The sequence below is a fragment of the Lagopus muta genome, chromosome 12 (genome assembly GCF_023343835.1).
Source record: "Lagopus muta isolate bLagMut1 chromosome 12, bLagMut1 primary, whole genome shotgun sequence".
Classification (NCBI taxonomy): Eukaryota; Metazoa; Chordata; class Aves; order Galliformes; family Phasianidae; genus Lagopus; species Lagopus muta.
Window position 1 is genome coordinate 2,317,800 of NC_064444.1, and position 24,570 is coordinate 2,342,369.

At 51.1% G+C, this 24,570-nt stretch overlaps 3 protein-coding genes and 1 long non-coding RNA gene across 12 annotated transcripts; 3 read left to right on the plus strand and 1 right to left on the minus strand.

Moving 5' to 3' along the window:
• Positions 1-307: 307 nt before the first annotated feature.
• On the minus strand, positions 308-7,493 carry EMC8 (ER membrane protein complex subunit 8). The gene is made up of 5 exons (XM_048958959.1): positions 7,168-7,493; positions 3,378-3,454; positions 2,002-2,071; positions 1,417-1,511; positions 308-1,299 (listed from the first exon to the last, which is right to left on the minus strand). The coding sequence occupies exons 1-5, from the start codon at positions 7,375-7,377 to the stop codon at positions 1,140-1,142; spliced, it is 612 nt and encodes a 203-aa protein (XP_048814916.1). The 5' UTR covers positions 7,378-7,493; the 3' UTR covers positions 308-1,139.
• On the plus strand, positions 3,471-7,238 carry LOC125699439 (uncharacterized). The gene is made up of 3 exons (XR_007379561.1): positions 3,471-5,324; positions 6,750-6,798; positions 7,130-7,238. It is a non-coding gene; the product is annotated as an uncharacterized LOC125699439 (long non-coding RNA).
• A 66-nt stretch (positions 7,494-7,559) lies between the features above and the next one.
• LOC125699437 (cytochrome c oxidase subunit 4 isoform 1, mitochondrial) lies at positions 7,560-11,813 on the plus strand. The gene is made up of 5 exons (XM_048958973.1): positions 7,560-7,675; positions 8,373-8,452; positions 9,330-9,497; positions 10,729-10,860; positions 11,556-11,813. The coding sequence occupies exons 2-5, from the start codon at positions 8,374-8,376 to the stop codon at positions 11,690-11,692; spliced, it is 516 nt and encodes a 171-aa protein (XP_048814930.1). The 5' UTR covers positions 7,560-7,675; position 8,373; the 3' UTR covers positions 11,693-11,813.
• A 1,497-nt stretch (positions 11,814-13,310) lies between these two features.
• LOC125699435 (dual specificity protein phosphatase 22-A-like) lies at positions 13,311-24,247 on the plus strand. Of its 9 annotated transcripts, XM_048958963.1 has the most exons (8): positions 13,315-13,961; positions 14,054-14,129; positions 15,142-15,175; positions 15,381-15,463; positions 18,183-18,232; positions 20,730-20,807; positions 21,248-21,419; positions 23,013-24,247. In XM_048958963.1, exons 2-8 carry the CDS (start codon positions 14,109-14,111, stop codon positions 23,184-23,186), a joined length of 612 nt encoding a protein of 203 aa, XP_048814920.1. In that variant the 5' UTR covers positions 13,315-13,961; positions 14,054-14,108; the 3' UTR covers positions 23,187-24,247. The 9 variants fall into 9 exon arrangements, with proteins under 9 accessions (XP_048814926.1, XP_048814920.1, XP_048814917.1 ...); XM_048958969.1 differs by having other exon boundaries at positions 13,311-14,129; positions 21,362-21,419; XM_048958960.1 differs by having other exon boundaries at positions 13,316-14,129.
• The last annotated feature ends 323 nt before the right edge of the window (positions 24,248-24,570 follow it).

Here is a 24,570-nt window from a genome sequence, read left to right on the forward strand (position 1 = left end):
TGCCCGTGCTTCTTGTGAAGCCCATCACAACTTATTGCTGCACAGCAGGCAGGCAAACAAAGCCACTGAGTTCAAATCTTCATCCTAAAATAGGAGGGAAACAGTGCTACAAAGCTCCCTCGTTGCCCACTGAACTTACCCTTAGAAACAAGCAAGAATCAGAAAGACAGCTAAAAGCTGAACAAAATGTAATCTGGATTGCTTGATACAGACATCTCCCTTCAACTCAGAGGTGTGTTTCAGGCTTACTTAAATGAATACCAGCTGAAAATCAGAACTGCATAAAAGACAGACAGAAAAAAAAGGCTGCATAGAAACAATACTGTATTTCACCCTCTCCTTTTGTAGTCTTAAAAGGGTTTTAGAGCTTTCATTCAATCTCGTCATTTCAGGCTTCAAATCAAAACAAACAGAAAAAATCACACGAGGTGAGCATCCGATTTTACTTTGTGTTTTAACTTTTCCAGGCAGTAACTATGGTTGTGTGTCCAGGGTCAGCAGAAATGACTGCAGCATTTGGGAATACAGCCCTAGTGCATTTTCTGTAGCTGTGTCATGCAAAACCACTGCAGATCAGGTGACACCTGAGCATGGCACATCATCCTCAGCAGAATGCATTTTGCTGCAGTGAAAAAAGGCCATTTCCAGCCAGGCCAAAGAAAAACCAACCCTGAAACAGTTAACTTTTGGTATTTGACCTCAAAATATCTCATCTGAGGACAAAACTGGTTTGTTTGCTGTTTGTTGGTTTTTTCTTTTCTTTTTTTTTTTGAAACCTATCTTCATAAATCTTTAAAAATTATTCTCTCTCTCTCAAGTACAAAAGCTTAGTCAAAACTTTGTGATATGAACAAGGGGAAATAAGCAGGAGTCGTTCTGGTTTTGAAGGAATGGCAACATTCACTGCAACCAGGAAGGCATCCACAGGGACAGCTGAAACTGACGGTGTGCAGCTCTGCCAATGAACCTCACGACCAGGATTCAACAGCTTATAGGCACATCACCCTTGGCAATGTGATGTGTCACCCTTAATCCTCCAGCTTTCCACACCAGGTACTGAATATTATTCTATTTACATTCAAAAATATCATCTTTGTCTCTTCAGTACGTAGTGGGAACGTGAGTCAGTAGGAAGCCTTCTAACACAGGTGGAGGACAGCTTTGTTGATCTCTGGGTTTGTCCAGTCGTTCCGGATGTCATCCAGGTGGTTATCAAAATCCACGAGTGTTTCATAGGACTTGCTGTCCAAGAGAGATGCAGCAATTCTCTGAGCTTCACTCCAATCTTCACAGAAATCACTAGGAAACCAGATCACCACTAATTAGTCACGATCACAAAGGAAACCTCCTTCACCTCCTCCACTAAGGGCCATTCCTCCCCATCCCTCAAAGGAACCAGCTCTGATGTTTACTCACACATGTGGGTCTTTGCACCTCCACTTGTTCTCGTGAAGCTCGTACACGTGAATGGCAGGTTCCAGGCACTCCATTGTGAACTTGGTGTTATCAACCTGGTGTGCAAGAGAAAAACACCACCTCAGCCTTCTCCAAATCCCACGTAAAGAGGTGAAATTGAAAAAGAAATTACTAACAGGACACCTGATACCAATTCATCTGCCTTCACACAAGACGACTTTTCCATGTTTAAGCCACCAGCACTCCTGGTGGCTCCATTTGTTTCATATATGATCTTAAAGGTCCCTTCCAACCCAAACCATTCTGTGATTCTACGTGAGACAAGAACTGAAGTCAGGAAAGGAGCCCATCATGCTAAATGCACTGCCTTTGTTCAAACCTCCCACAGGGAAGGTCCCCACTTCCCCTGAGACAACAGAGAGCTAACCACAGGCAGTTCCTAGGAACCACACTGGCTACAAGTCACTGCACCTGGGGAAAGGGCAAATTGGTTGCCTCACTATTAAAGATCCAGAGAATGGCACGTAGCCTGGTGTCATGGCCATAGGATGAACGATGCAGAAAGAGGAAAGATGAAGTATTTACCATGATGAGTGCTGTATCGTTAAAGCCCTCTGCAATTCGGGAAGCCACCTTCTCAGCAACCTGGGTTGGACTGCAGCAGAAGGTAAAAAGAATGGTGTTATTTGAGCTGTGACTCTTCGGCTTAAAACAACAGGAAATGTGCTTCAAGGGCTGTGAAAATTACAGAGCTTGCTCACAAACCAGAAGGAGGCACCACCTCGCTGTTACACTTGATTGAAAACAGCAAGCCAGGAAAGCCCCACCTTCTCCCTTCAGCACACGGTCTGTGCCCAGGCAGTGCATTTCTGAGTAGCAGATTGCATGCACAGCCAAGGCCTTGGGGTCTTCTACCTCCTTCTGCCAGACCAAGAACCCAGACAGGCATTTTACAGAGAAACTCCACCTGAGTGCTCCCCATTCTGAGCTCATTCACTGCCCAGCTGCTCCACAGAACCTGATTTCTTCTAAAGGACAACCTTTACTCCCTTTCAAAGCTTGCAATCTCTGCACTGTGCCAGAGATGAAGTCTTGGGGTTGGAAGAAACAAACCTACGTCAGTCTTTCAAACCACAATTGGAACAGACAAGCTGCATCTTCTTTAAAATACCTTCAGCAGAGCTGTTTCCCTCGTAAGGAAAAGGCAACGCCTGCATCCCTGCTAGGGAGCCAAGCAATCACAAGTACTACTCACAGATATACCTGAGACAGAAAGATAAACATGAGCAAAGTAACTGGACCACAGCATGATCCTTTAAACAAGCATGGTATAACCTCAATAGTCTTGATACTGGATTTGCCTAATGTATGTAAGGAGAAATATGTGATATACATACACATCAGTGGCCACTTGACTGTTAATTTCATAATTTTTAAGGGGGGGGAAGGGGGAAAAGACCATTCCTGGGGAAAACAAAAAGAAAAAAGGATCTCTGCTTGACTGACATCATCCTACATTTCAAGAGGGAGCCTCTGCCATGTCAGAATTTCCTTCCATAGAACTCAGTGACAATTAAGCAGTTTTATTAGCAAGAGTTAGGTCACTTCTAAAAGACTTTCCAACAGCTATTTAGATTCACTTGAGCTTGTAAGATATTTACAGCACAAGCAAACACGCCTGCAAATTTTGGCTATATCCCTGACAACTGTAATTAAACTGGCTGGCAGCCATTCAAATACTGGCCTTTTATAGCATCCCCTACAGAAGAGTGATTCTGGAAAGCCTGAGGTTTCTGCACCTGAACAAAGGCCGCAGCCACCAGCAGCACGAAGACAATACGAAAGCAGATGACAGTTGTCAAAGTTAATCAACGCGCACGGTTAACGAGGATGATTTCTGCTGGCAGAGTGCAAAGTACAAGAGAAAAGAGCAAACAGAAGGAAAAACTGCACCAACACACCTGGCATCTTTCACGCGTTCGTTCGCCTGGTAATATCCAGCTATCACGTAGCTGTTCTCTTTGCACCAAGAGTCAATCTGAAAAAGTAATTGGAACAATTAAGCTTAAGGGTATTGGGGGGGGGGGGGAGATGAGAAGGAAATCCTGTATCTGGCTGTGAATAAAAGAAGTGAAGCGTTGCAGTGCCTCTGCCATTGCTTCAGAACTCGTATTGGTGTGCACACACACACAGGCACATCTGAAGTTCACCTACCAGGGCTTTTCCTTAGAACTGAGGATACTGAGGCAGGAGAACACAGAAACAGGGTAACATGTGAAACAGAGAAAGCAGCTGGGATTTTCCTTTGCTGTCCTTAGAGAGCATGCATCAAAACAAAAAACCAACCCCAAACCTCAACAGCTGTATTAAAATGGATTCCAAAATCGGATCTGATGCTGACCCTCTAAGTCAAATCAATCTCATTTCTAGCAATAATTACAGTATCAGACTGCATCAACAAAAAAGCCACGTGAATAATCCCTCCTCTACAAGGGATGACATGGATTTACACAGTAAAATCAAGGCTGTGCTGCAGCTGAGGGTTAACTGCTGTTTCAATTGTGAACCCATTCTGAGGGTTTAGAGTGATGGTTTTAATTGGTGAAAGCTTGGCATTAAAGCCAGAAGCCCAGACACGAAAATGTCATAACTAACAGCAGTCATAATAATAATTTGTTGTTTTAAAACTAAAGGCCTCAGCCCCACATTAGCTTCTGCTGCCTTCGAAATAAGGCTTTTTGAGTTCTCAGTTCCCTCTGAGGGATAAAACCCCAAACCAAAGCAAACCAACCCCCCAAAACAACCCTCCTGGACTTCCAGATGTGTTTCCACCTGCAATTTCCAACCAATCTCAACCCCAGGTGTTTAATACAAGCTACTTTTGCTGATTCTTTGTACCCAGACTGCTGTAAAGCAGCACTTGCAATTGCAGAAGCTCCAAGTCTGCAGGCAGGTATACCCTGAGTTCTGCTGTGCTCAGATCAGATCTGGAGCCTGCTCCTTCCATCAGTGTTACAGGATAACTCGGGTCAGATACGAGCAGAGCAAACTTAGGGATCTGGTTCTGCATCAGCAGTGCACAGACTTGACCAAACAACAGCAGCAACTGAGCTGGAAGAGAACCAGGTCCCACCAAACCTGCCACAGCTCCTCAGTCCTATTGGGACACAGGCACTTTAGTTACAAGCACTGACTTTCAGCTGTGCTAACCTCACTGGTTTATTCAGCAATCATGTGTTACATTGCACAGGATGGGCAAGAGAGCTCTCCTTCTCAGCATTACAGGGATAAAAGCTCACTTGTAGCTGCCCTGCCAGCGTTTATTGACACCTTTGCCCTCGTTTAACTAAAGAAGGGGAGCAAAAGGCCACGGGCTCTTTTCCAATGATGTGTTTCAAGCACCATAAGAGTCATCAAATGCGACTGCAAACTACAACGTGTTTTATTAAGTCCTAATTAACGTGGGAAATATCAGGGGGTTCCCCAGCTTTGCCTTTTTGTATCAAAAACAACGAGCAAACACTTAAGGCCTCGCCATTTCTTAGGTTCCATAATGATTTCATATGCTGGTTCCTGCAGATGTAGCCATGTATTGCAGACTTTGCAAGAAACAGGATTTGTTTTCTAATAACCTGATCCTACAGCAAGATCTACAGCAGAATATTTCACTGAAGGCCTAAAGCTTTGTATGGGAACTATTGAAGCCTGAACCACTGATTGAGCACCTGGGGAAAGAACCCAGTCAGCACAGGTGAAGGCAATTCATGTGTGGGACCAGGAGGGGTGGATCCTGGCTGCACCTCTCTTAGACCTCATTTAAGGGCTGACTGCCCCTAGAAAAGGGTCTTTTCCTGGAGGTCTCTGCTTGGTGAAGCTTTCCTCTGTGACCCTGGAATCTTCTGGTACAGGTGAGCAATCTTCTCCTCTTCCTTTATAGCACCTTTGCTGGTCTTTCTCTCACCACACCTCTGATGTAATGCCTTTCCCACTGTACTGATTGCCCAACTGCTACAAGCCTGTAGAAGTTCACTGCCCCAAATCCTGTAGAAAGAATTGATTTAAAGACAAACCCTCTACAGATTTCAAGCATACCATGTATCTTATCCAGTACCTCATTAGAAACTAGCAATTATTTGTACCTCCAGGACAAACAAACCTTTCTGGCAAAGGTGATCCCTACATCAGAGCATTTATAAGCAGAATTATTGCATTTTCCCAGAAATAAGAGAGAAAATAGTAAGTGGAGACAGACAGAAAACAACTACACCAGCAGCATATGCTCTTTAGCTGCTCTTGTGTTGTTACATTGATGTAAATCCATTTGAGGCTGCCAGGTTTGTGTGCTCCACAGCCATGTGGCAAACCAGCATGGCCAGGACTCAGACCATGCCTGCATTCCAGTGTCTCAAGGCTGTATTTAGTCAAATCCAAAGACATCTTACCATTAACGCTTCCTTGCCATAACTGCATTTGGAGAAAGCAGTAATTTGTTTACCAATAAGTACCTTTTGATGAAGCAATCTGTTAAACTGAGGGAACTGCTCAGGTTAGGAAGTCTATGTGAATCAAAATCTCGTTGTACTTACTGGTATCAGTGAGGTGTGAGTTTCCTACAGCTAATAACAGGTCTGAAAATGGGTAAGAAAGCCTGCAGCTTAAATCATGCAAGCACCTCAGCTGTGTGGTGATGATGCCTACAGCAGAACAGTATTGTTTCCCTGCTTCCAGTTTCACGAGGCACTGGCCCACCACAAATCCCCATTCAGATGAAATCCAAGCCCATTTCATTCCCTTTGGCCCCTGCTGTTGACAAAGCAACTGTCCTAAAGTGGAAAGGAGCAATGATCCAGGACAGCTCCTGGTCTTCATGACTCATAGGCTGAGGCTGAAAACTGAAACGTGGGAAGTGCTGATGTTGATGATGTGGTGGAAGAGTTGTGCCAGGGGAGGTTTGGGTTAGATATCATGGACAATTCCTTCTCAGTAAGAGCAGTGAGGCACTGGCACAGGGGAATGGTGGGGTCACTGTCCCTGGAGGTGTTCTGGAACAGTGGAGATGTGGCACTGAGGGACATGGTGGGCACTGTGGGATGGCTTAGGGTGGACTTGGCGATCTTGGTTATCTTGTAAGCTTAATGATTCCATGATTCTATGAGGGACTGCAGCAGCAGACAAGCTGTGGGGTAGTACTGTAAGACTGCGGCTGCATGTGGGTGAACTTGCCATAGCTTTGCCCAGGGGAGATAAGAGATGAAGAGTGAGCTTGTGACACACAGGATGAGATTGTACCATGTGTGCAGCATGAAGGGACTTCATTTTCTTTTCCTGTTTAGACAAACTGCTGCCATTAAGAAGGAAGTTGATAAAAATGAATTAAAACAGGTACATGTGCACAAGTATCACGTTCTGACTTCAATGTAAGGTAGGTGATGCCCAAATAGGTGATGCTGCTTCAAGGTAAGGAAAGAAAAACCCTTTCTGCTGCACAATACGGCCCTTCAGGCTGGATTTCTCCCAGCATGACACCACACTAAAACCAGCAGATTCCCCACACAGACACAACTACCCAACACCGTGCACAGAGAAGCCTTGCAGATGTAAGATCACAGCGTGCAGCTCTCGGGGCTCTCTCCACTCCACAAGCTCTCTCCCACACTTAGCTATGAGCAGCATAGGCCTGGCTGCACTCCAACCCCACCGTTCTCCCTCCCAGGCTGAAATCTCTTCCCGGCCCCCCAGCCGAGGCCGTACCAACGTGAGGGCCACCTCCAGCATCGGCGCCAGCGCCAGCGTGCCGTGGAACAGCGGGATGCAGTCGACGAATAGCGAAGGCGGCCCGGCCTGCTCTCGGCCCCGGCTCCCCGGCGGTCTCTCGGCCACCAGCAGCCCGTTCACGGCGCAGTGCGGGTACTTGGCGCCGTGCAGCACCATCTTGCAGTAAGCCTGCGTGGTCAGCTTCATCCCGACGGTCCCGCGAAGCGCAACCGCTCCTCGCAACCCGCCGCCGTCCCTCAGACCGCCGCCTGCCGTAAAGCGCGCCCGCCGCCGTCCCTCAGACCGCCGCCTGCCGTAAAGCGCGCCCGCCGCGATGTCGTAAAACCCGAGAGACGGTCCTCCCGCATCCCATCAGCCACCGCGGCGGAGGGAGAGTACACCCCCCAGCGCCGCTCTCTTTCTCCTGTGCCGAGTTCCGGCGTGCGCTGCGCTTCCGGCCGGCGGCTCCTTCCGGTGGAAGCCCGGCGTAGAGGACGGTCGGCAGGTCGTCGGGCTGGGAGGCCGCGGGAAGCCGGGGGAGGGCCTGGGGGACAGCGGGAGGGCCTAGGGGACAGCGGGGACTCTCGGGGTACGTGGGGCACCGTTCGTCGCCGCCTCTGGGTCGGCCCCGTCCCGGCGACCACGCGCTGAGGGCCGCCCGCCGCTTCTCGAAGGGGTCTCATCGGTGTTGCCGTGTGACGTCATATCGGCGATATGACGCCATGTCGCGCGGTGTCCCCGCCGCACTGGGGGGGGTTGAGCAACAGCTCAAAGGCAGAGGTACACTTCTGCTGCGGGGGTGTGTTGGGTTTTATGCTGAAACCCGGGAGAAATTCGCAGCCTGGAGCAGGGAACGTTCTTAGAAACCGTTATTGAGCGCCTGCTGCCCGGTGCTGGAGCTCCACTGCTCTGTGAGGTGCTTCCAGGCCCGGCATGGGGCTCCCTGCCATCAGCACTGGGCTGCTGAGGGCATCTTGCATGGCTGAGCCAAGCACGATGCTGGAGGCTGCTGGAAAATGAGATGCATTGCACAGTTTGCTGGTGTGATGCTACTGTAAAGCTTGGAGCAGTTTGGTCTGTCCTTCAGAGTAGATGCAGGAAGCCCAAAGGCAATAACACTGAGGGATATTATTTCAGTTTAATGTATTTACTGTCTTCAGCTGACAATGATTTATTTACCTGTTGTTGTTCTGACCTGGCAGGATGTTGGCTTCAAGAGCATTCAGCCTCATTGGGAGAAGAGCCCTTTCCACCTCCATCTGTGTGAGGGCGCATGGGCATGGTAGGTGGCACTGCTTTGGTTTTAGTGGGGACAATAAAAGTGGTGTTTGAGAGGAAGGATGCAGAATGCAACTATTAGGATCCTTGAAGGTGAGGAAAAAAGCTTTCTCCCAGCTACAGGCTGGTTCCCAATAGCAAGGGAAGCAAGTGGTTAATTATGTTGTTAGATGTATTAGTGATGTATCCCTGTACAGCTATAGGAGACAAATAACACGGAACTTGTCCAAAAGACTTGTATAAAGCACAGAGTAGCTCAATAATTCTGACTCTGTGATGTTATTTGCTGGAGACAGCTCTTTGGCATTACATGTTCTTGCAGAAATAGCTATTTTGAATGCTCTTCCTGTGCCATTTCCTGTGTGCCTGCTGCAGCTCGTGTGTGGGTAAGGTAGGATGCAGGACAGCGGGTTGGCAGGGTTGGTTTCTCAGCCTGGCAGCAGAGGCAGTGTTTGGGCAGCACCTTTGCCAGCAGATGGCATTGCAGAGGTGGCACTGGGGTTAACTGATGGAGAGCAGAGGGCCTGGACTGGGATGGAAAAGTGTAGAGGACTTCTGTGTATTGAGAAGGGAATCGATATGACAGCTAGAAACAGAGCTGGCTTGGGGATTAACAGTTTAAAGCCATTTTGCATATTACCTTTTGACTAGATTCATAGCTACTTGATCTTCTAAAAATTGCACTCATTCCAAGTAGGTTCTCTCTTGTCTTTCTCAGTCATGAAGGCTTGGGCCAGAAGTCTTTCCTCCCCCCCCAAGTTTACTTAACTGCTGTCGTGCTTTAACTGCGCTGTTGGCCTTTTGTTTGTATTGTAACCAGTGAGAGATGTTTGTGCAGGAGTCAGAAGTTTGATTCTTGTCTTTTCTGTGCCCAAACACAGCTGGTGTTGTCAAAGCAGAGGATTTCAGCCATCCAGCATACGTTGATCGCCGTGATGTTCCCCTGCCAGAAGCGGCCTTTGTGAAGGAGCTCTCTGCTCAGCAGAAGGCTCTGAAAGAAAAGGAAAAGGCATCTTGGACCGCTTTGTCTGTTGATGAGAAAGTTGAATGTAAGCCTCTGAATAACCTTACAGCTGGCAATAATGAGACCTGATCTGCTGTGTGTTCATTACCAATGACTTACTAGAAAGGCATTCAAAGAAGGTGGCTCTAAGCTGCTGCTAAGCCCTGCTTTACTGAGCGGCTCTGTGGGCAGAGACTTGAGCCATGAGAGGACTCTGTTAATTATGATGGAGCACAAGTGGAGATCAGTGGTTTGTGTGGCTTGTGTTCTTACTGCTGTTGCAGGGAGCTAGATGTGCCTGTTGGTCTCTGTTATGTGCCTGAGGTCATGCAGTGCATCTGACAGAAGGTATTTAGCTAACTGTGGGTCAGGCTTAGCAGAGAGCCTGTCTTCTCTGAGAAAAGCCTGTTGTTATAACCAGTATTCCAAATTACAATCAACAGTATCTAATTAGTCAACCTGATTGTCCCACAGCTATTCCTGCTGTGGGAGGGCAAGGCAGGATTTCTTATCCATTCTCTCTTCTGTTGAGAGGTGTTCTAGTTGCTCTAGTAAACTAAACTGAAGGCTTGGAGGGATAGATTGCTATCTTTCAAGTCCTACCAACGAAACTGGAAGGGTGAAAAACTGGGCCCTATATATTTTACTGTTATTGACCTTGGCATCCCCAAATTTCAGCTGCTTAAAGTGCCAAGCCTTGCAGATAAAACTGTCATCTTTCTAACAGCCGTCATGTTGTGCAAGTGAGAGCCTGTTTGATGGGATCTGTGAAGAGCACGGCGTCCACCAGTGTCATGGCAGGAAGATGTCAAGCCCTCTCAAATATTCATAGGCACTTTCCAAATCAAATGCTGCTTTGAGCTTCATGAGATGGAGGTCTTGTTGGCAGAGCTGAGAGAAGCCTTTTAAATATAAGCATTCCCACTGAAACCCTCTGTGTTAAGGAGCTTTATGGTAAATAGTGATACTAGGAATTGAAGGGAGGGAAGGAAAGCTCCATTACTTCTATTATGCAGTCTTTGCACAAGTTTACACTCACATATAAAATAGAGAGTAATGTTTCTTTCTTCATGAGGGGAAGGTGAAATGCAGCTCATTTCCTTTGGCACAAATGCATTGATCTTGGCATGGAGGGTGTCAGGTCATTTGGAAGATATTTTAACATCTCTTCCATACAGCTTGAAGCTTTGGTTTGCCTCCAGCAAGTGATGTGTTGCCTGCAAGCTGCAGGAGAAGTACAAAGAGACTATTTGATGCTTAATGTTTTCCTTCCCCAGTGTACCGTATCAAATTCAATGAGAGCTATGCAGAAATGAACAAAGGAACAAATGAGTGGAAGACCGTCCTTGGTGGAGTGCTTTTCTTTCTTGGCGTATCTGGCCTCATCCTCATCTGGCAGAAAATGTACAGTAAGTAAACACTGCGTGGTGTCCCCTCCCTAATTTGAGAGAGCAGTTGAGATCTGATTGTGACATCAGGAAGTGCTCCCTAAATGGCTCTGTTTCAAAACGCTGTGTGGAACAGCCATCCTGGTGCATCCTTAGCTTCTGAAAACTCCATTCTGGAGTTGAGACTGACTGGATGTAAGCAGGTATGTAGCATAAATTGTCAGGAAGTTGATTTGTGGAGAGCTAAAGTTACTGGAGAGAGTTGGAGGGGAAAGAATAGCAGTGTGCTGCTGATCCCAGAGCTTTCCCTGGCTGTGAAACCTGCTGCTGCAAAAGCTTGCTGCCTTCTTGGTCGTAAACATTTGGGTTTCTGTCATGCTTGGCTTCCTTCCCAGCTAAAGATCCTACCTCAGGGGAGCCCCCCAGCTGCCGTGAGGCAAAGCATGCAGCTGAATGAGCTGCTCTCTATCTTGAGGCTTCACCTACTTGTGGTGGAAGTTAGGAGAGGGCTGTTGTCTTGGCTGACGAGCAGAACTCATCAAGAGAATCAACCCCAGAATCTGCTGAGCGGAATGCTTCCAAAACTTGATTTGGGGATCTTAGGTTTGATGGTGCACGTGTGATCAGCTGTGTTTGCTTCAGAGGGAAAAGCTTTCTGTTGGGAACACAGATGCAAGTGTTGCTGGGTTGTTAATTTAGTGTGGTTTTAATTGCAGTGTACAGCCCTGTTCCTCACACCTTCTCTGATGAGTGGCTGGCAATGCAGACAAAGAGGATGTTGGACATGCGGATGAATCCCGTGGAGGGCATCTCTTCCCAGTGGGATTATGAGAAGAACGAGTGGAAGAAATGAAGCAACTCAGCTCTGCTTGAATATGAAATGATTCCATCACCCGTGCGTGACCTCGTTGCTTATGTACTGGAACAATCTCTCCACCTAAATAGATGAAAATAAACATCTGGTTAACTTGAAAGCTTCGTTTTATTGGCCTTCAGATGCGTTTGTTGTGATGGTCGTTTGTAGTGCAGGTTGATGGGCAGGGTTTTTTCTCCATATATCCTTGTAGTGATTGTTATATAGACAGCATTAATCAGTTAAGGGGAGTGAAATGCTTCTATTTCTTGTTGGGGGGAGGATAAGGAAGATGAAATGTAGTTTGGAAAGTTTGTTTTTGTGTTCATTGCCTTGAAATTGAAGGGGTGCAATTCCACCTAGCTCTGCAGTGGGCATTGCTGAGTGTTCAGGACAGTCATCCTACTGTCCTGGCACAGGAATAGCTCCTCAGGAGCTGCAATACCTTTATTTCTTAACTCCTCTTCAAGGCTGCATTTCTGGGACGCAGCCAGGAGTGGCAGTGCTCTGAACTACATGTAAGGTAAGCAGATCCCAGCTCCTGGGGAGGCTCGGTGTCCCATAACTCAGCACCAGAAATAGCTCTGCAAAAGGCAGCAGTGCTGAATCAAAGCACGGAGGGCACGTGGTGGAGATGAACGCTGCTTCCCTTGTCCTTGTAAAGGGGACTTGGCTCTGCATTCTTGTCCTCAACTGCTTTTCCCATCTCAACAGCATGGGCTGCAGAGCTCGCTGCAGTGTTTTGTGCAGGCTCAAGTGAGGAAGAGAGAGAAGTGCCCATTGTAGCTCAGGGTTTAGATGTAAATCCAGGAGGTGTTTCTTGCTTTGCCTCTTTGTAGCTGGGTGCTGTTCAGAGAGGGTGGCTGTGGTTGAGGGGAGGGAAAGAGAAGCCACGCTTTGTGGGAGCAGCCCAGATGTAAAGGCAGTGTTCTGAGCAAGCTCTGGTTCACAGCTCAGACGTGGCTTAAGGTTTCCAGAGCCTGAGCTACAAAGGCTGGCGCCTCTGTATTTGCTTTGCTCTGTCTGTAGCTGCCAAACTTTGTTTTCCCTTGGGTTATCCACTAATGCACGTCCTAGGCTTCCTCCAGGCAAATCCCACTCTTTGCTTTTAAAGCAGCCCTCCAAAGATCCAAACTACTAAAACAAGCTTTGCCTTCAATTAATTTGTTTCCTGCCTACAAGACTGTTGTGTTTTTTCCATCCATTTAGCTGCTGGAAAGCCTAGGGAGCCCCTGCTGCTGCTCATGAGGAGCTGGCCAGCCTTTCCCTTGCAATAAGGCAGCTTCTGGGAAGGCTTTAAGGTGAGGTGATTCAGCAGGCATGAAGCAACAAGCTCCCCTTCCTGTTTGCCTCCAGAGTGCAGCAAAGGGTTGCAACAAAGGATGTTGGGGTGCCTGCAGCAGAGCTGGCTTCATCACAGCGGTGAATCTGACAGCAAAACAGCGATGTCTGCAACCAACCCAGCAACAGCACGGCAACAAACACAGCTTCAGGCGCCTTGAACTGCTGTCCTGAGGCTGCTCTGCTGTTTTCCGTGTCAGCATTGGTTCAGTGCCTGTAGGAAACGTCTCAGATGGAGTGTGGGAAATGATCTGGTCTGCTGGGAGATGTCTGCTGGCTCAGGCTGGGCTCTCTGGCACTCGAGGCAACCTTGACTTCACCTCGCCATGGGTTGCAGATTCCTGGTGACCGCAGGGGTTTCACTATGCGAGCAGTTTGCTTTGTTGGTTTTGTTTTTTTTCCTCCCTTTCTTTCCTTCTGTCAGGCTAACAGCATTGACCTGGGAAGGGGCTGGCAAGCAGCAAGACAGATCTGCTTTGGAAGTGGAGGTTTGGGAGTGTGTGTTGGAATGACAGAGCTGCTCCACAGCTCGTCTTGCCTTACTGCAAGGAGGGGAATGTGGACTTATTCCTGATGCTGCACATTGCCTGTGCCACTCTCTGTTTTTCTGGGTTAAGTGCCTTGTTTTGAATTCTGCTCTCATTCCCATGACTGGGAGAAACCGGTATGAATGAGAGAGATCCTGCTGAGCCCTGGGCTTGCAGCAGACAGCAGCATCCTAGCATGAAACCTGGCCCCAAAGCAGTGCAGAAAGGCAGTGAGGTGTCCCCACTCTCCATGCCACCTTGGTGAGGTGGTGCCTTGATTTAGGAGAGCAATGCCCACTGTACCAGAGAGTCTGGAGTGGAAACCTGAGCCTCAGATCCTCATTTCATCCTGCCCAGCCCTGCAGCAGCTGCTTTCCTCTTTGCCTGATGACACAGAGCTGGTGAGTGAACTGAGTTTGCTGAGGCTCTGAGCGCCCCATGGGGAAAGCAGCTTTCACTGTTCTCTGTGGGCTTTCTGAGTGTTTTCTTGCAGATAACCCTGGATACTGAGAGCCTGTCTACATCCTCACCTTGGGGAGAGAAAAGCCATGGGGAGTGGAATGAGCAAGGTACCGAGGGCAGGGCTGAGTGCCTAGGGGTGTTCAGCAGGTGGCAGCTGGCTTTTGGGTCTCGTCCTTTGGGTGGTACAGCCATGGTGGCACGAACTCCCTGGACTGACTGGGGGTCCCAGGAGCTGTGCCCCTGTTTGTCCCCCATAGGGATGTGTCTGTGTAACGTAAACAGGCAGTGGGGCTGCGCTGGGGTTGGTGCTCAGAGCAGGCAGGAGGGATCGATGTCTGTTTGTATCCTTAAATAACCACTGGTGTATGCGTTATCCAGGTTAAAATTAAACACCAGGATAGCAGCAGAGCAGCACTTGGGATAAATTAGAGCCACTCTGAGTCTTTTTATTGCTCCTCTGGGTAATATAAAGCAATGATTTCTCTCCATCCATCCATCTCGGAGCACAGCTCTAGATGCAGGGGATCTTTTGGGCTCAGGATAGGCTCCCCACGAGCATAACATCCTTCTCCATGATATCTACCCACCCAGGGTGAGGAATGCCCCGATGTGGTGCTGCTCACTGGGTTCATTAAGCACAGAGCCCAGCAAACTCCATATGGATAAGCTGTGCATTCACCCTGCTGGCAGAGGAAACCTTTGGAACCATTTGCAAGACTGGTTGCTATAGAACAGCCAAACACAGCAGGAAGCTGCTCCAGGTTGGGCTCTGGTTGGTGGTTGCACGCTTGCACCCAAGTGCACAGCAGCCAGGCCCAATCCATCCATGTGCTGAGTTTTCCTGAGCTCTGTGCTCCTGGAGGGTTTTGGTTTGTGGTATCCAGCACTGGCAGATTGTCTTGGGTGGAAACAACCTCTGCTGTTTGTTAATGAAGATGCTTTGTTCATTAGCTGCTTGGTTCATCTTTATCTGGGGGTGTTTTCTCCGTGGGGCCCCAGCCTGTGAACACAGGTGATGCTCCTGAGTAATGCAGAAGCATCTGTGGGTTGAGGGGGGGTTTGGGAAGCAGAGGGGATGAGGTGTCAAACAGATCAGCTCTGCTTTTTGCCACCTTGCAGGTGGTCGCAGGGCTCTACCTGGGGAACATCCGTGGTGAGTGTGGGAAGCCTGCCTGGCAGAGGGGTCTTCTTATTTGGAGATGGCTGCAAAATGGGTTTCTCCATCCCAGGAGAGGCCAAACCGATGGGGTTGGCCATCCTTATACCACCGGGTTTGGTCCCATGGGGTGGGAGGCGGGTGGGATGGAGTTGGGGGTGGGATATCTGTAAGTGTTTGCTGGAGCTGCTCCTGCTTGCAGACTCAGAGGACAGGGACAGCCTGCGGAGGCATGGCGTGACACACATCCTTTCCGTGCACAACGGGGCCAAGCCGGTGCTGGAGGTGAGTGAGGGACACAGGGGGGATGCTGCGTTGGCATCCAGTGCTGGGGGTGGAACAGCTGGGGGGCGCACGGAGCCTCCCGGGAGGGTTTGTAGCTGATGGAGGCTGTGGCTGAGGGTGTCCGACCCATGGTGCTGCCCCTGGTAGGGGCCACGAGAGGGCAGCGGAGCCACACGCACGGCACTGCCGGATCCGCATCCACCCCCGGTGCTCAGGATGGGGCTTGGGGAGGGCTCTGCCTGCTCACCTCCACGTCGGGCAGCCCCTGAGGGGGATCTTCCATCCTGGACCGAATCACCTGAGATCACTCCCCGTCCCTCCAGTGTTGATCCCATTTTCTGGCGTTGGGTTTGGGGAATGAGCATTGAGGAATGCTTTAAAATCCTGGAATCCTGAAAATAAGAAGTGAAGGAGGTGCGTAGGAGGCAGTTGTACCTTATTCCATGTCCCCAAAGTGGTGTAATGCTCTGTCACTACAGGGAGTGACAGCTGATGGCTTCTCCCCATCTCATGGATGCCTGCTGCTGTCCTATGGGAAGGGGAAAGGAATTGAAGGAGGGAAACTGAGGTTGGAAGGAGCTGCTGGGTGTGAGTGTGCTGGGTGCACGCAGGGTGAGCAGCCCATGGGTCCGTGCATGGGAGGTGGTCTTCCCTGCCAAGACATTGAGCAATGAAACTGAGGAGAGAGGAGGAAGGAAGGTGCAGAAAATGGGGTCAAAGAACTGGTTTGTTCAGGGAAGGTGCAGCAGCTGGGGCGTGGGGCATGGCCATATAGGCAGCAGCCTGCCTAGGCAGCTTGCAGCCCGCAGCAGTGCACAGAGCCAGTGGAAAGGGGAACAGGAAAAGCATGGTGGGTTGAGCAATGTGTCAATCACAGCCCCTGGCCGGGGACCGCAAACCCCAGCAGCGTTCCCATGCCTGCAGCCCAGCTTCCCTCCCCCAAGTTGGGATGGAGGCACGTGGTCCTGTGGGGAAGGGGAAGCCACCTGGGGTCCAGCTGAATGTATTGAGTCCTACCATTGGCATGCTGGCTTTCCCAGCTTGGTGGGTTTCCTCGCTCATCCAGGTGCTGGGAAACTGCAATGCATCATAGCTCATCCCAGTTGGAAATCATCCCACAAGATCTTGCTTGTCCTTGTGTCCCAGCTCTGTTGTCCCATTGCAACTTGCTTGCCAGAGTGCTGTGGTTTGCTGGGTGTAGGAATGCACCAAGCAGCAGGTTGGAGAGGATCAGGATCGTATCACAGTACCCTTAAGGTTGATAAAGACCCCTCTAATCTCCAAGCCCATCCCATCATGCCTGCTGACCCTGTCCCTGTGTACCAGGTCTTGAACTCTTCCAGATATGGTGACTCCACCACCTCCATTAGAAATGCATCATATGGTCTCCATCCCACTGGGGGCTGTGGGATCAGTGTGGGATGGGGCCAGGGAAAGGCAATGGGATGGAGGGGAGATGCTTGGGGAAACCCCGTGTGCTTCTCCTAGCAACGTGGGTCTTTCCAATGTGGGAATGTCCCTGTGATGGCCATGCCCATCCAGCTCTCATCCTTCCCTTTGACATTCACTTGGAATAATTGGCTTTTTCCAGCCTTTTCATGAAAGGAAGCAAGAGCAGCTTTGGGCAGCGGTGTTATAGGGAGATGAATGGAGATGGGGCAACCCCTGGTGTGCCGTGCTGGGCTGTGTCAGCTCTGTCTGGTGAGATTTCCACCCGATTTGCTAAGAAGAAAAAAAATGAGATGAAAAGGGTCTAATTTTAGCTCGGAACAGGGAGGATCGAGGAAGCGATGCTCTAAAGAAAGTGTAATCTGACCTACGCCAACATGTGGCAGGATGATTCCTTGTGTATTAAAGGAACCAGGAGGAAATAACTCATTGATGAGTGACTTCATGGCTGTGCGTCCGCACGCATCGTTCTGATGGGGGGGCAGGGAGATGGGGGGGGGGCAGGGAGATGGGGGGGGGCAGGGAGATGGGGGGGCAGGGAGATGGGGGGGCAGGGAGATGGGGGGGGCAGGGAGATGGGGGGGGGCAGGGAGATGGGGGGGGCAGGGAGATGGGGGGGGGGCAGGGAGATGGGGGGGGCAGGGAGATGGGGGGGGGCAGGGAGATGGGGGGGGGCAGGGAGATGGGGGGGGCAGGGAGATGGGGGGGGCAGGGAGATGGGGGGGGCAGGGAGATGGGGGGGGGCAGGGAGATGGGGGGGGGCAGGGAGATGGGGGGGGGCAGGGAGATGGGGGGGGGCAGGGAGATGGGGGGGGGCAGGGAGATGGGGGGGGGCAGGGAGATGGGGGGGGGCAGGGAGATGGGGGGGGCAGGGAGATGGGGGGGGCAGGGAGATGGGGGGGGGCAGGGAGATGGGGGGGGCAGGGAGATGGGGGGGGCAGGGAGATGGGGGGGGCAGGGAGATGGGGGGGGGCAGGGAGATGGGGGGGGGGCAGGGAGATGGGGGGGGGCAGGGAGATGGGGGGGGGCAGGGAGATGGGGGGGGGCAGGGAGATGGGGGGGGGCAGGGAGATGGGGACACTGTGGTGCCCCTGGATCCTATTGAAACGGTGGCAAATGGTCTGAGCAACCCTGGCTCTGGCCAAGATGCTTCAGAAAATCACATTTTAAAGAGGAGCTTTGCCCTTAGAGGCACCTAATGGAAGGGTTATGTAGAAGGAAAAGGGAAAATGGGAGATATCTTTCTACCACAACTTTCTCTTCATTTCAGGACATGACTTATCTCTGTATCTCGGCCTCTGATTCTTCCAGTCAAAACCTGTAAGTCATCTGCACCCCCTTTTGCCTCACAAAGTAGCATTTTGATCTCCTATCGACCGACAGCCACCAGATTTCTCAGAATGAATATTCACTCTGCACTGCCCAAACTTCGTGTCATTGAGTCTGATAAAAGCTGTAGCTCATTTTAAGGCAGCTAATAGTGTTTGCATGGCCTAACATCTGTTTCTCTGTGTGTTTGCGGTCAGTAAATTCAATTTTCCATCAAATCTTGGAATTATTCTACCAGGCAGAGCTCTAAACTGGAGCAAGGCTCATTGGTGCAGACAGTGATTTGTATTGGCCTTTCAGGCTTCTTCCTTGGAAGGAGAAATTGGATATTTATCAAAATATTTTTTTCCCCCATACAGAACTTAAATACTGGCCATGTGAGGATGCTCTGGATGAGTTTGGGGAGAGGTGACAGTGGGGCTGATGGCTGCAGTGCTGATTGTAGCAGATGTAGCATCATCCCCTGCTTAGGGCAATAGGCACCCAAGAACCATTCATTATAACCAGAAAAATGGGTGACTGCTGGGAGTTTTTCTTGCCAATCCATCCCCATAGAGGCAAAAGCTTCCCATGCAATGGCTGTACCAAGCTCCATCGGTGGAGGTGCCACTTTTCAGCATCCCTGGGAGAAACTGTGCTCCGTGGGCATGATTCTGCTTGCTCATGCTCCTGCTGAGCGGAAAGAGAAGCTTTACAAGAAAGCCCTGCCTCAGCAAGAAGGAGGGTTTTTTCTGGTTTATTTCTTTTTTTTTTCTCTCCTCTCGTTTCTTTGCATTTATGGTACGTCTACTGAAAGGGGAAAATAAAGAAGGACGAGGCTGGCTGCCGGAAGGAAGACTTATTCAAGGAACTATTTTTCTGCTTGCCACTTTAAGTCATGGATTTCACAATCCTGGTGAACTTGGTGTCCTATGGAGGAGATGTTTGTGACTCAGGGCCTCGCTGGCTCTCAGTGTTACCTCTCCTATGGGATGCAAGTGGGAGGTGTTCCCTCTAGCTGGCTGGGAAGGACCACAAGTGAGGATGGACGGACAGATCAGTGAGGGTCAATGGGAGGAGAGACAGCCACATTTTTCATGTCCAAGGCTCAGTGCTGTCGGTTCCAGAGAAGGGGTGTAGAAGAGGTGTGGCATTGGGAGAGCTTGGAGCCTTGGGGGCTGTGTAGGCAGTATAGAAAAGTCCCTGTTTCCCAACAGGAGATGCTCTGCTGGCAATGGATTGACATCTCCATCCAGGGCCAAGAGACAAAATATTCTTAGCATGACTACAGCTTCAAAGAATCCTCTGCACCTCCTTCTCTTCTTGGCTTTTGGGCAGCAGAACTCCTAAAACTCCCCACAGAATGGCTATTTCTGAATATGCCTTTGATGGGGGCACCTGAGCTCCATGCTTCCATAGAAGGGTGCAGAGCATCCCAGCTGGGCAGACAGAAGGGAGGGGAAATCTTGGGATGGCGTTTGTGCCCAAGTTGATCTCCTGGCCCTGGTGGAGTCTCAGGAGGATGCTGAGGGGAATATCCCTATGGCAGCATGTGTCTGAGCTTCTGAGAAAGCAGGAAGGCTGTGTGGGGCTGGCCCAGCCTGGTCACGCGGAGCAGAGGAAGCTTGGGACCCAGCAGTGGGACCGGGGCTGTGTGAGGCCACCTCCTCTCCTCCTCCCCCTGAGGAATGCAGGGCTGTGCGCCAGGCTTCGGGTCAGTGAGTCCGTGGTCAGTCTAGGCACGGCCCCAAGTTACCCAGGAGCAGGTTTTCTGCTTCAAAACTCCCCCGTGGTGAGCAAGGCTGGGCAGCAATCATAGCGAATATTTGCTGAAGAGCCAAGCAAACAGCTCTCTGTGAGCTCTGGGAGATGCTTGCTGTCCAACAGCAATAAACAGGAGAGATGGATGGCATTGGAGCACGTATAACCCTCCTATGGACCTTGGGCTCATGAGTTTACGCTGAGTTATTTTAGCCTTTTTTCCACCTCTGTGTCTTGATGCTTTCAGAAAGGTGAGTGCTGCAGCAAAGCACCATGCTGCATTGCAGCTGAGCAGCCAAAAAGCCTCATATCTCTGTTCTGCTGCAAAACTCGCTGGTTTGGTCTAATGCACTCCCTCTGCACTGGCAATTGCTGGTTTCTAGCAGGAAGCTTTCAGGAATGTGTAAAACAAAAAGTCCAAGGCATGACTTGTCCTGCATCTTTCTCCCCATGGAGGGGACGGAGTGGCACTGTTTAGGAATGGATGGTTCAGGATGAGCTCTGACGTAGGGATGAGTTGGGCACGGGGATTTTGCCCTCCCATTGGGCTGGTGGCCCGCTCCATCTCATCACCTTGGGATGCAGGAAATTCTCCAGAAGGCTCTCCTGCTTTTCCTTCCTGGCTGATGCAGGCCAGTCCCTTCCTCTGGCAGGGGACCCATCTCTGTGCTGGCCCCAGGGAAATCCTGGGGGTGATTCCAGGAGGCGGCAGCTCCTTCTGCTCTCACCTCACTGCCTCTCTCCCAAGCAGGATGCAGCACTTTAAGGAGAGCATCAAGTTCATCCACGAGTGCCGGCTCCGTGGGGGAGGCTGCCTTGTCCATTGGTAAGAGCCTCTGTTGGCAGCCTGTGGGCTTCCTCAGTGTGATGCTAAAAGGTGGGGGAGAAGTCATCCAAGGGACACTATGGGGAGGTGGGGGCTCCCAGGTGCTCAGAGGAGGTGTGGGGATGGGATCCCAACAAATGTGGTTGGGCAGTGGGGATGGGATCCCCATAAGTGTCCTCAATATTGAGCATCAGTTGTGGTGGAGGAGATGAGGAGTGGCATGAGGTCAACCAGATCATCCATGCCACGTAAACCTGAGCTCTAAACAGAGAGGACAGGCTAGAGGAGGGGACATAACCGTGTGACCTTCATGGGGACACTGATGGGACAGGGGCCACCGTGGCTGGAAAGCCCCAGTGCTGCATCCCACAGCTTGTTGTCCCCTGCTGTGGGGTTCCCATGGTAACAATGCCCCATCCTGACAACTCGCACCGTGCCAGCCTGGCCGGGGTGTCCCGCAGCACCACCATCGTGGTGGCATACCTGATGACAGTGACAGAGCTGGGCTGGGAGCGCTGCCTGGCTGCCACCAAGGCTGTGCGCTCCTATGCCAGCCCCAACTTCGGCTTCCAGCAGCAGCTGCAGGAATACGAGCAGACCTTGCTGAAGGAGGTGGGTCCTGCATGCATCCATGCCAGTGACTGGCCTGCAGTGCCGAAGGAGGGGAGCTGTGCAGCTGAAGGCCCCTTTGGATGCATCTGCGGTGTTTGCAAATAAGCATGCCTGTTTTGCATGCAGCAATTTTGCAAACAGTGTGAGCCAGCTGTTTGCCCTTCGAGCATGCTATTTATTACCAGGGGCTTTTGCTTTTTGCATGCATGCATGCAAAAACTTAAAAAGTGCCTAGGCATAATGTGAGTGCGCTTAGAATAAAGCTGTTTTAAATCCCAGGGCTCTTGTTTTCTCGAGAGTTCAGCTTGCATCCTGGGGAGAGGATGCACAAATGGCACTGAGCTGGCACCAGGGAGTGCATATGGGTGATGTGTGCACAACAGCCCTAAGCTTGGTCCCTGCATCCCTCAAGGGAAAACCCCAATATATGGCATGTTGTCACCATGCAAGTAGCTGCTCCATGGGATTTCTCTGCGTGTGACTGGGGCCAGAGTGTCAGCTCTGGCACAGATGTTGTCACTGGAGGCGTGTGGCCCTGCCAGGCTGTCACTGCTCCAAAGTTGGCTCCCACTGCCTGTTTTCTAGCAAGGAAATCAGCACAGCTCCCACCCCTGCAGTGGGGCTTCCTGTGTGCAGGCGGCTGCCGGGTGAGTCCCCTGTCTGGGGGGGTGGATACGGGAAATGCAGACATTCCCACTGGAAATCCCCTCTGCCCAGCTGCAGGAGGGGGCTGCCACCAGCACTGCTCTCAGGCTTTCCCCTGGCCTTCACCTGATCCCAGGAGGCTGGAGCCTTATAGCCATCATGGGACATCGAGAGCAGGGCACAGGGATCTGCCATGCCCATAAACCAGGGATGTGAGATCAGCTCCCTTCCTCCCTCTGAAGCCGCGTCCATCCCAGTGCTGCCTGCATCCTTGCTGCTTGCTCCTTGGCACCCTGCAGGTTTTGCACCCTCCAACTCGTTGCAAGCATTTTGCTCTGCTGGGTGCTCTGAGTGCTGCTCCTTCCTTGCTGGCTTCCCATTTCTGGGTGTCAGCAGCGCCCAGCAGTACTGCTGCTCCCTCCCCATGCAGTGTGGCTGTGCCCCAGCAGTGTCGGGAATGACTTCCACAGGGCTGGTTCCAGCTCTCTGCTCGGTGCCAGCTGGCCCTGGGACAGGAGCAGAGTGGGTGAGCACAGCACTCTGCAAACAGGAGCTGACCTGCCTGGGGTCAGGGAGTGCAGCCCTTCCCTGCATTGGAGAAAGCGTGGGGACGCTTTGCGTATGGTTACGTGGCTGTAAGGAACAACAGCAGCTTCTTGGCAGGGCAAAGTAAATAAGTTGAATTAAATAAAGTCAATAGAGCTGTTGGGGCTGCTGCCAGCTCTCTGGTTCCTGGGAGCAACCAGCAAGGCTGCTCTCAGTCTTGGTGATGCAGCTAACGCTTGGTCTGCGTGCAATGCTGCATCTCTTATTGCGTGGCATGCAAGCTCCTGCAAAATGGGGCTGCTGCTGTACCTATGCTGTGCTTGGCATGCCTGGGGTTAGTTCAGGGCTTTGCACTGCATCCACCTACTGGCTGTGGCACCTTCTGTGGCTTTGTTTTGGCAGTACCGTGCCTGGATCCGTCACGATTATGGCAGGAACCCCTTCCAGGATCAGGAGGAGCTGCAGCGTTTGTTGGCCCAGCAGGAGCAAAGTGGAAGCAGGGAAGGCTCCTGCACCTCTCCCCCGGCACCCAACCACCCACTGCCCAGCAGCAGGAGCCCGTGGATGGACAGATAGGCAGCAGCTGCTCCCAGAGGGACACTATCTTTGTGCCTTGCAAAACGTGACAGCCGCCGTGCCCAGCGCCCATGGGATGCAGCTGCAGTGGGATGCAGTGGGGTAAAGGCTGGGGCAGGACCCCACAGCTGCAGTTATGCAGGGGCTGCTCTGCTGCTGCTTCTCATGCACCAGCCCCGCCGTATGGGAAAAATCAATTGTTACTGAGAAACAGAGAGGCAGAGCCTCACTCTGCATTAAAGCCCTTCTCAGGGTCACCACGAGAGGATCCAATCCTTTATTCAAGTATTTCTAGGAAGTCCCTTAGTGGAAATTTCTGGGTATTGGAGCCTGTGAGTGGGACAAAACTGGTGCTGAGCTGCCAAGGAACAGGGGATTGATCAAAACCATGGGGATGGCTGCAGGGATGGAGGGATGGGCTGCGTTATTCCATATAGAAGTGCCGCAGTATCTGGGAAAGCACCCTGGGCAATCAGTGGGGAAAAGGCCAATAAGTGCTGATGATCAAGGGAGCTGGAGGGAAGTTGAGCAAACCTTGTAGACATTGCATCGAATGCCTCGCTTATCATTTTAGGAAGCAGAAAAATGGAACTCGTGCACAGGAAAAAGAGAAGAAAGTTGGTTTCTGGTGTCAATAGGAAGTCATCGCAGATCTGTGATAAGCAGAGATTAGATGTGCAGTAGGTGTGATAACCTCATGCTGCCACTTCAGCACCCATCCCACGGTCTGCCCTGCCTTGTGGGCATCCCAAGACTGCAGTGTTTCCCCTAACTCACCCCGGCTTGTGGGAACCACAGGGGATGCCCCGAGCGATTACAGCATCACGGCAGCATCTGCTGCCCAAAGAGCACCTCCTACCCCCACATAGGTGCCAGGCAGCTGTATTCCCACACGACTGCACGTTCTGTCCTCTCCAGCCCTGCTCCGTGTTTTGCCAACTCCCACATCACCCATGCAGGGGGTCAGCAGTGCAATCCCCCCCTCCCTCCTGCTACAAGTGACCCTCATCACATCAGGCTGTGTTTGGCTCTCCGCACATCTCACACAGGCTCTCCCAGCAGCCATTTGTCACGCATTGCAGTGAAGGCTTTGCACCGTGGCTCGTTATTTTTATGACACCTGCAGCCCATCGCATTGCCACGGGATGCCCGGGTGACCGCCTCGTGCCACCTGCGGGCAAGGAAAACAAGCCAAGCACCCTGGGTTTGGCCGAGCACCACCAGGAGCAGCGTGGGGATGAAGAAATAGAGGAAATGGGGTGGAATGGGCCGTAGGAGGACGGACGGACGTTGGACACACGGACACCTCCCGCCTCCGCGCCACCATGCTGATTTCCCGGAAAGGCGCGGGCTGCGGAGAAAGCCGCGCAAGCCGAGCGCGCGC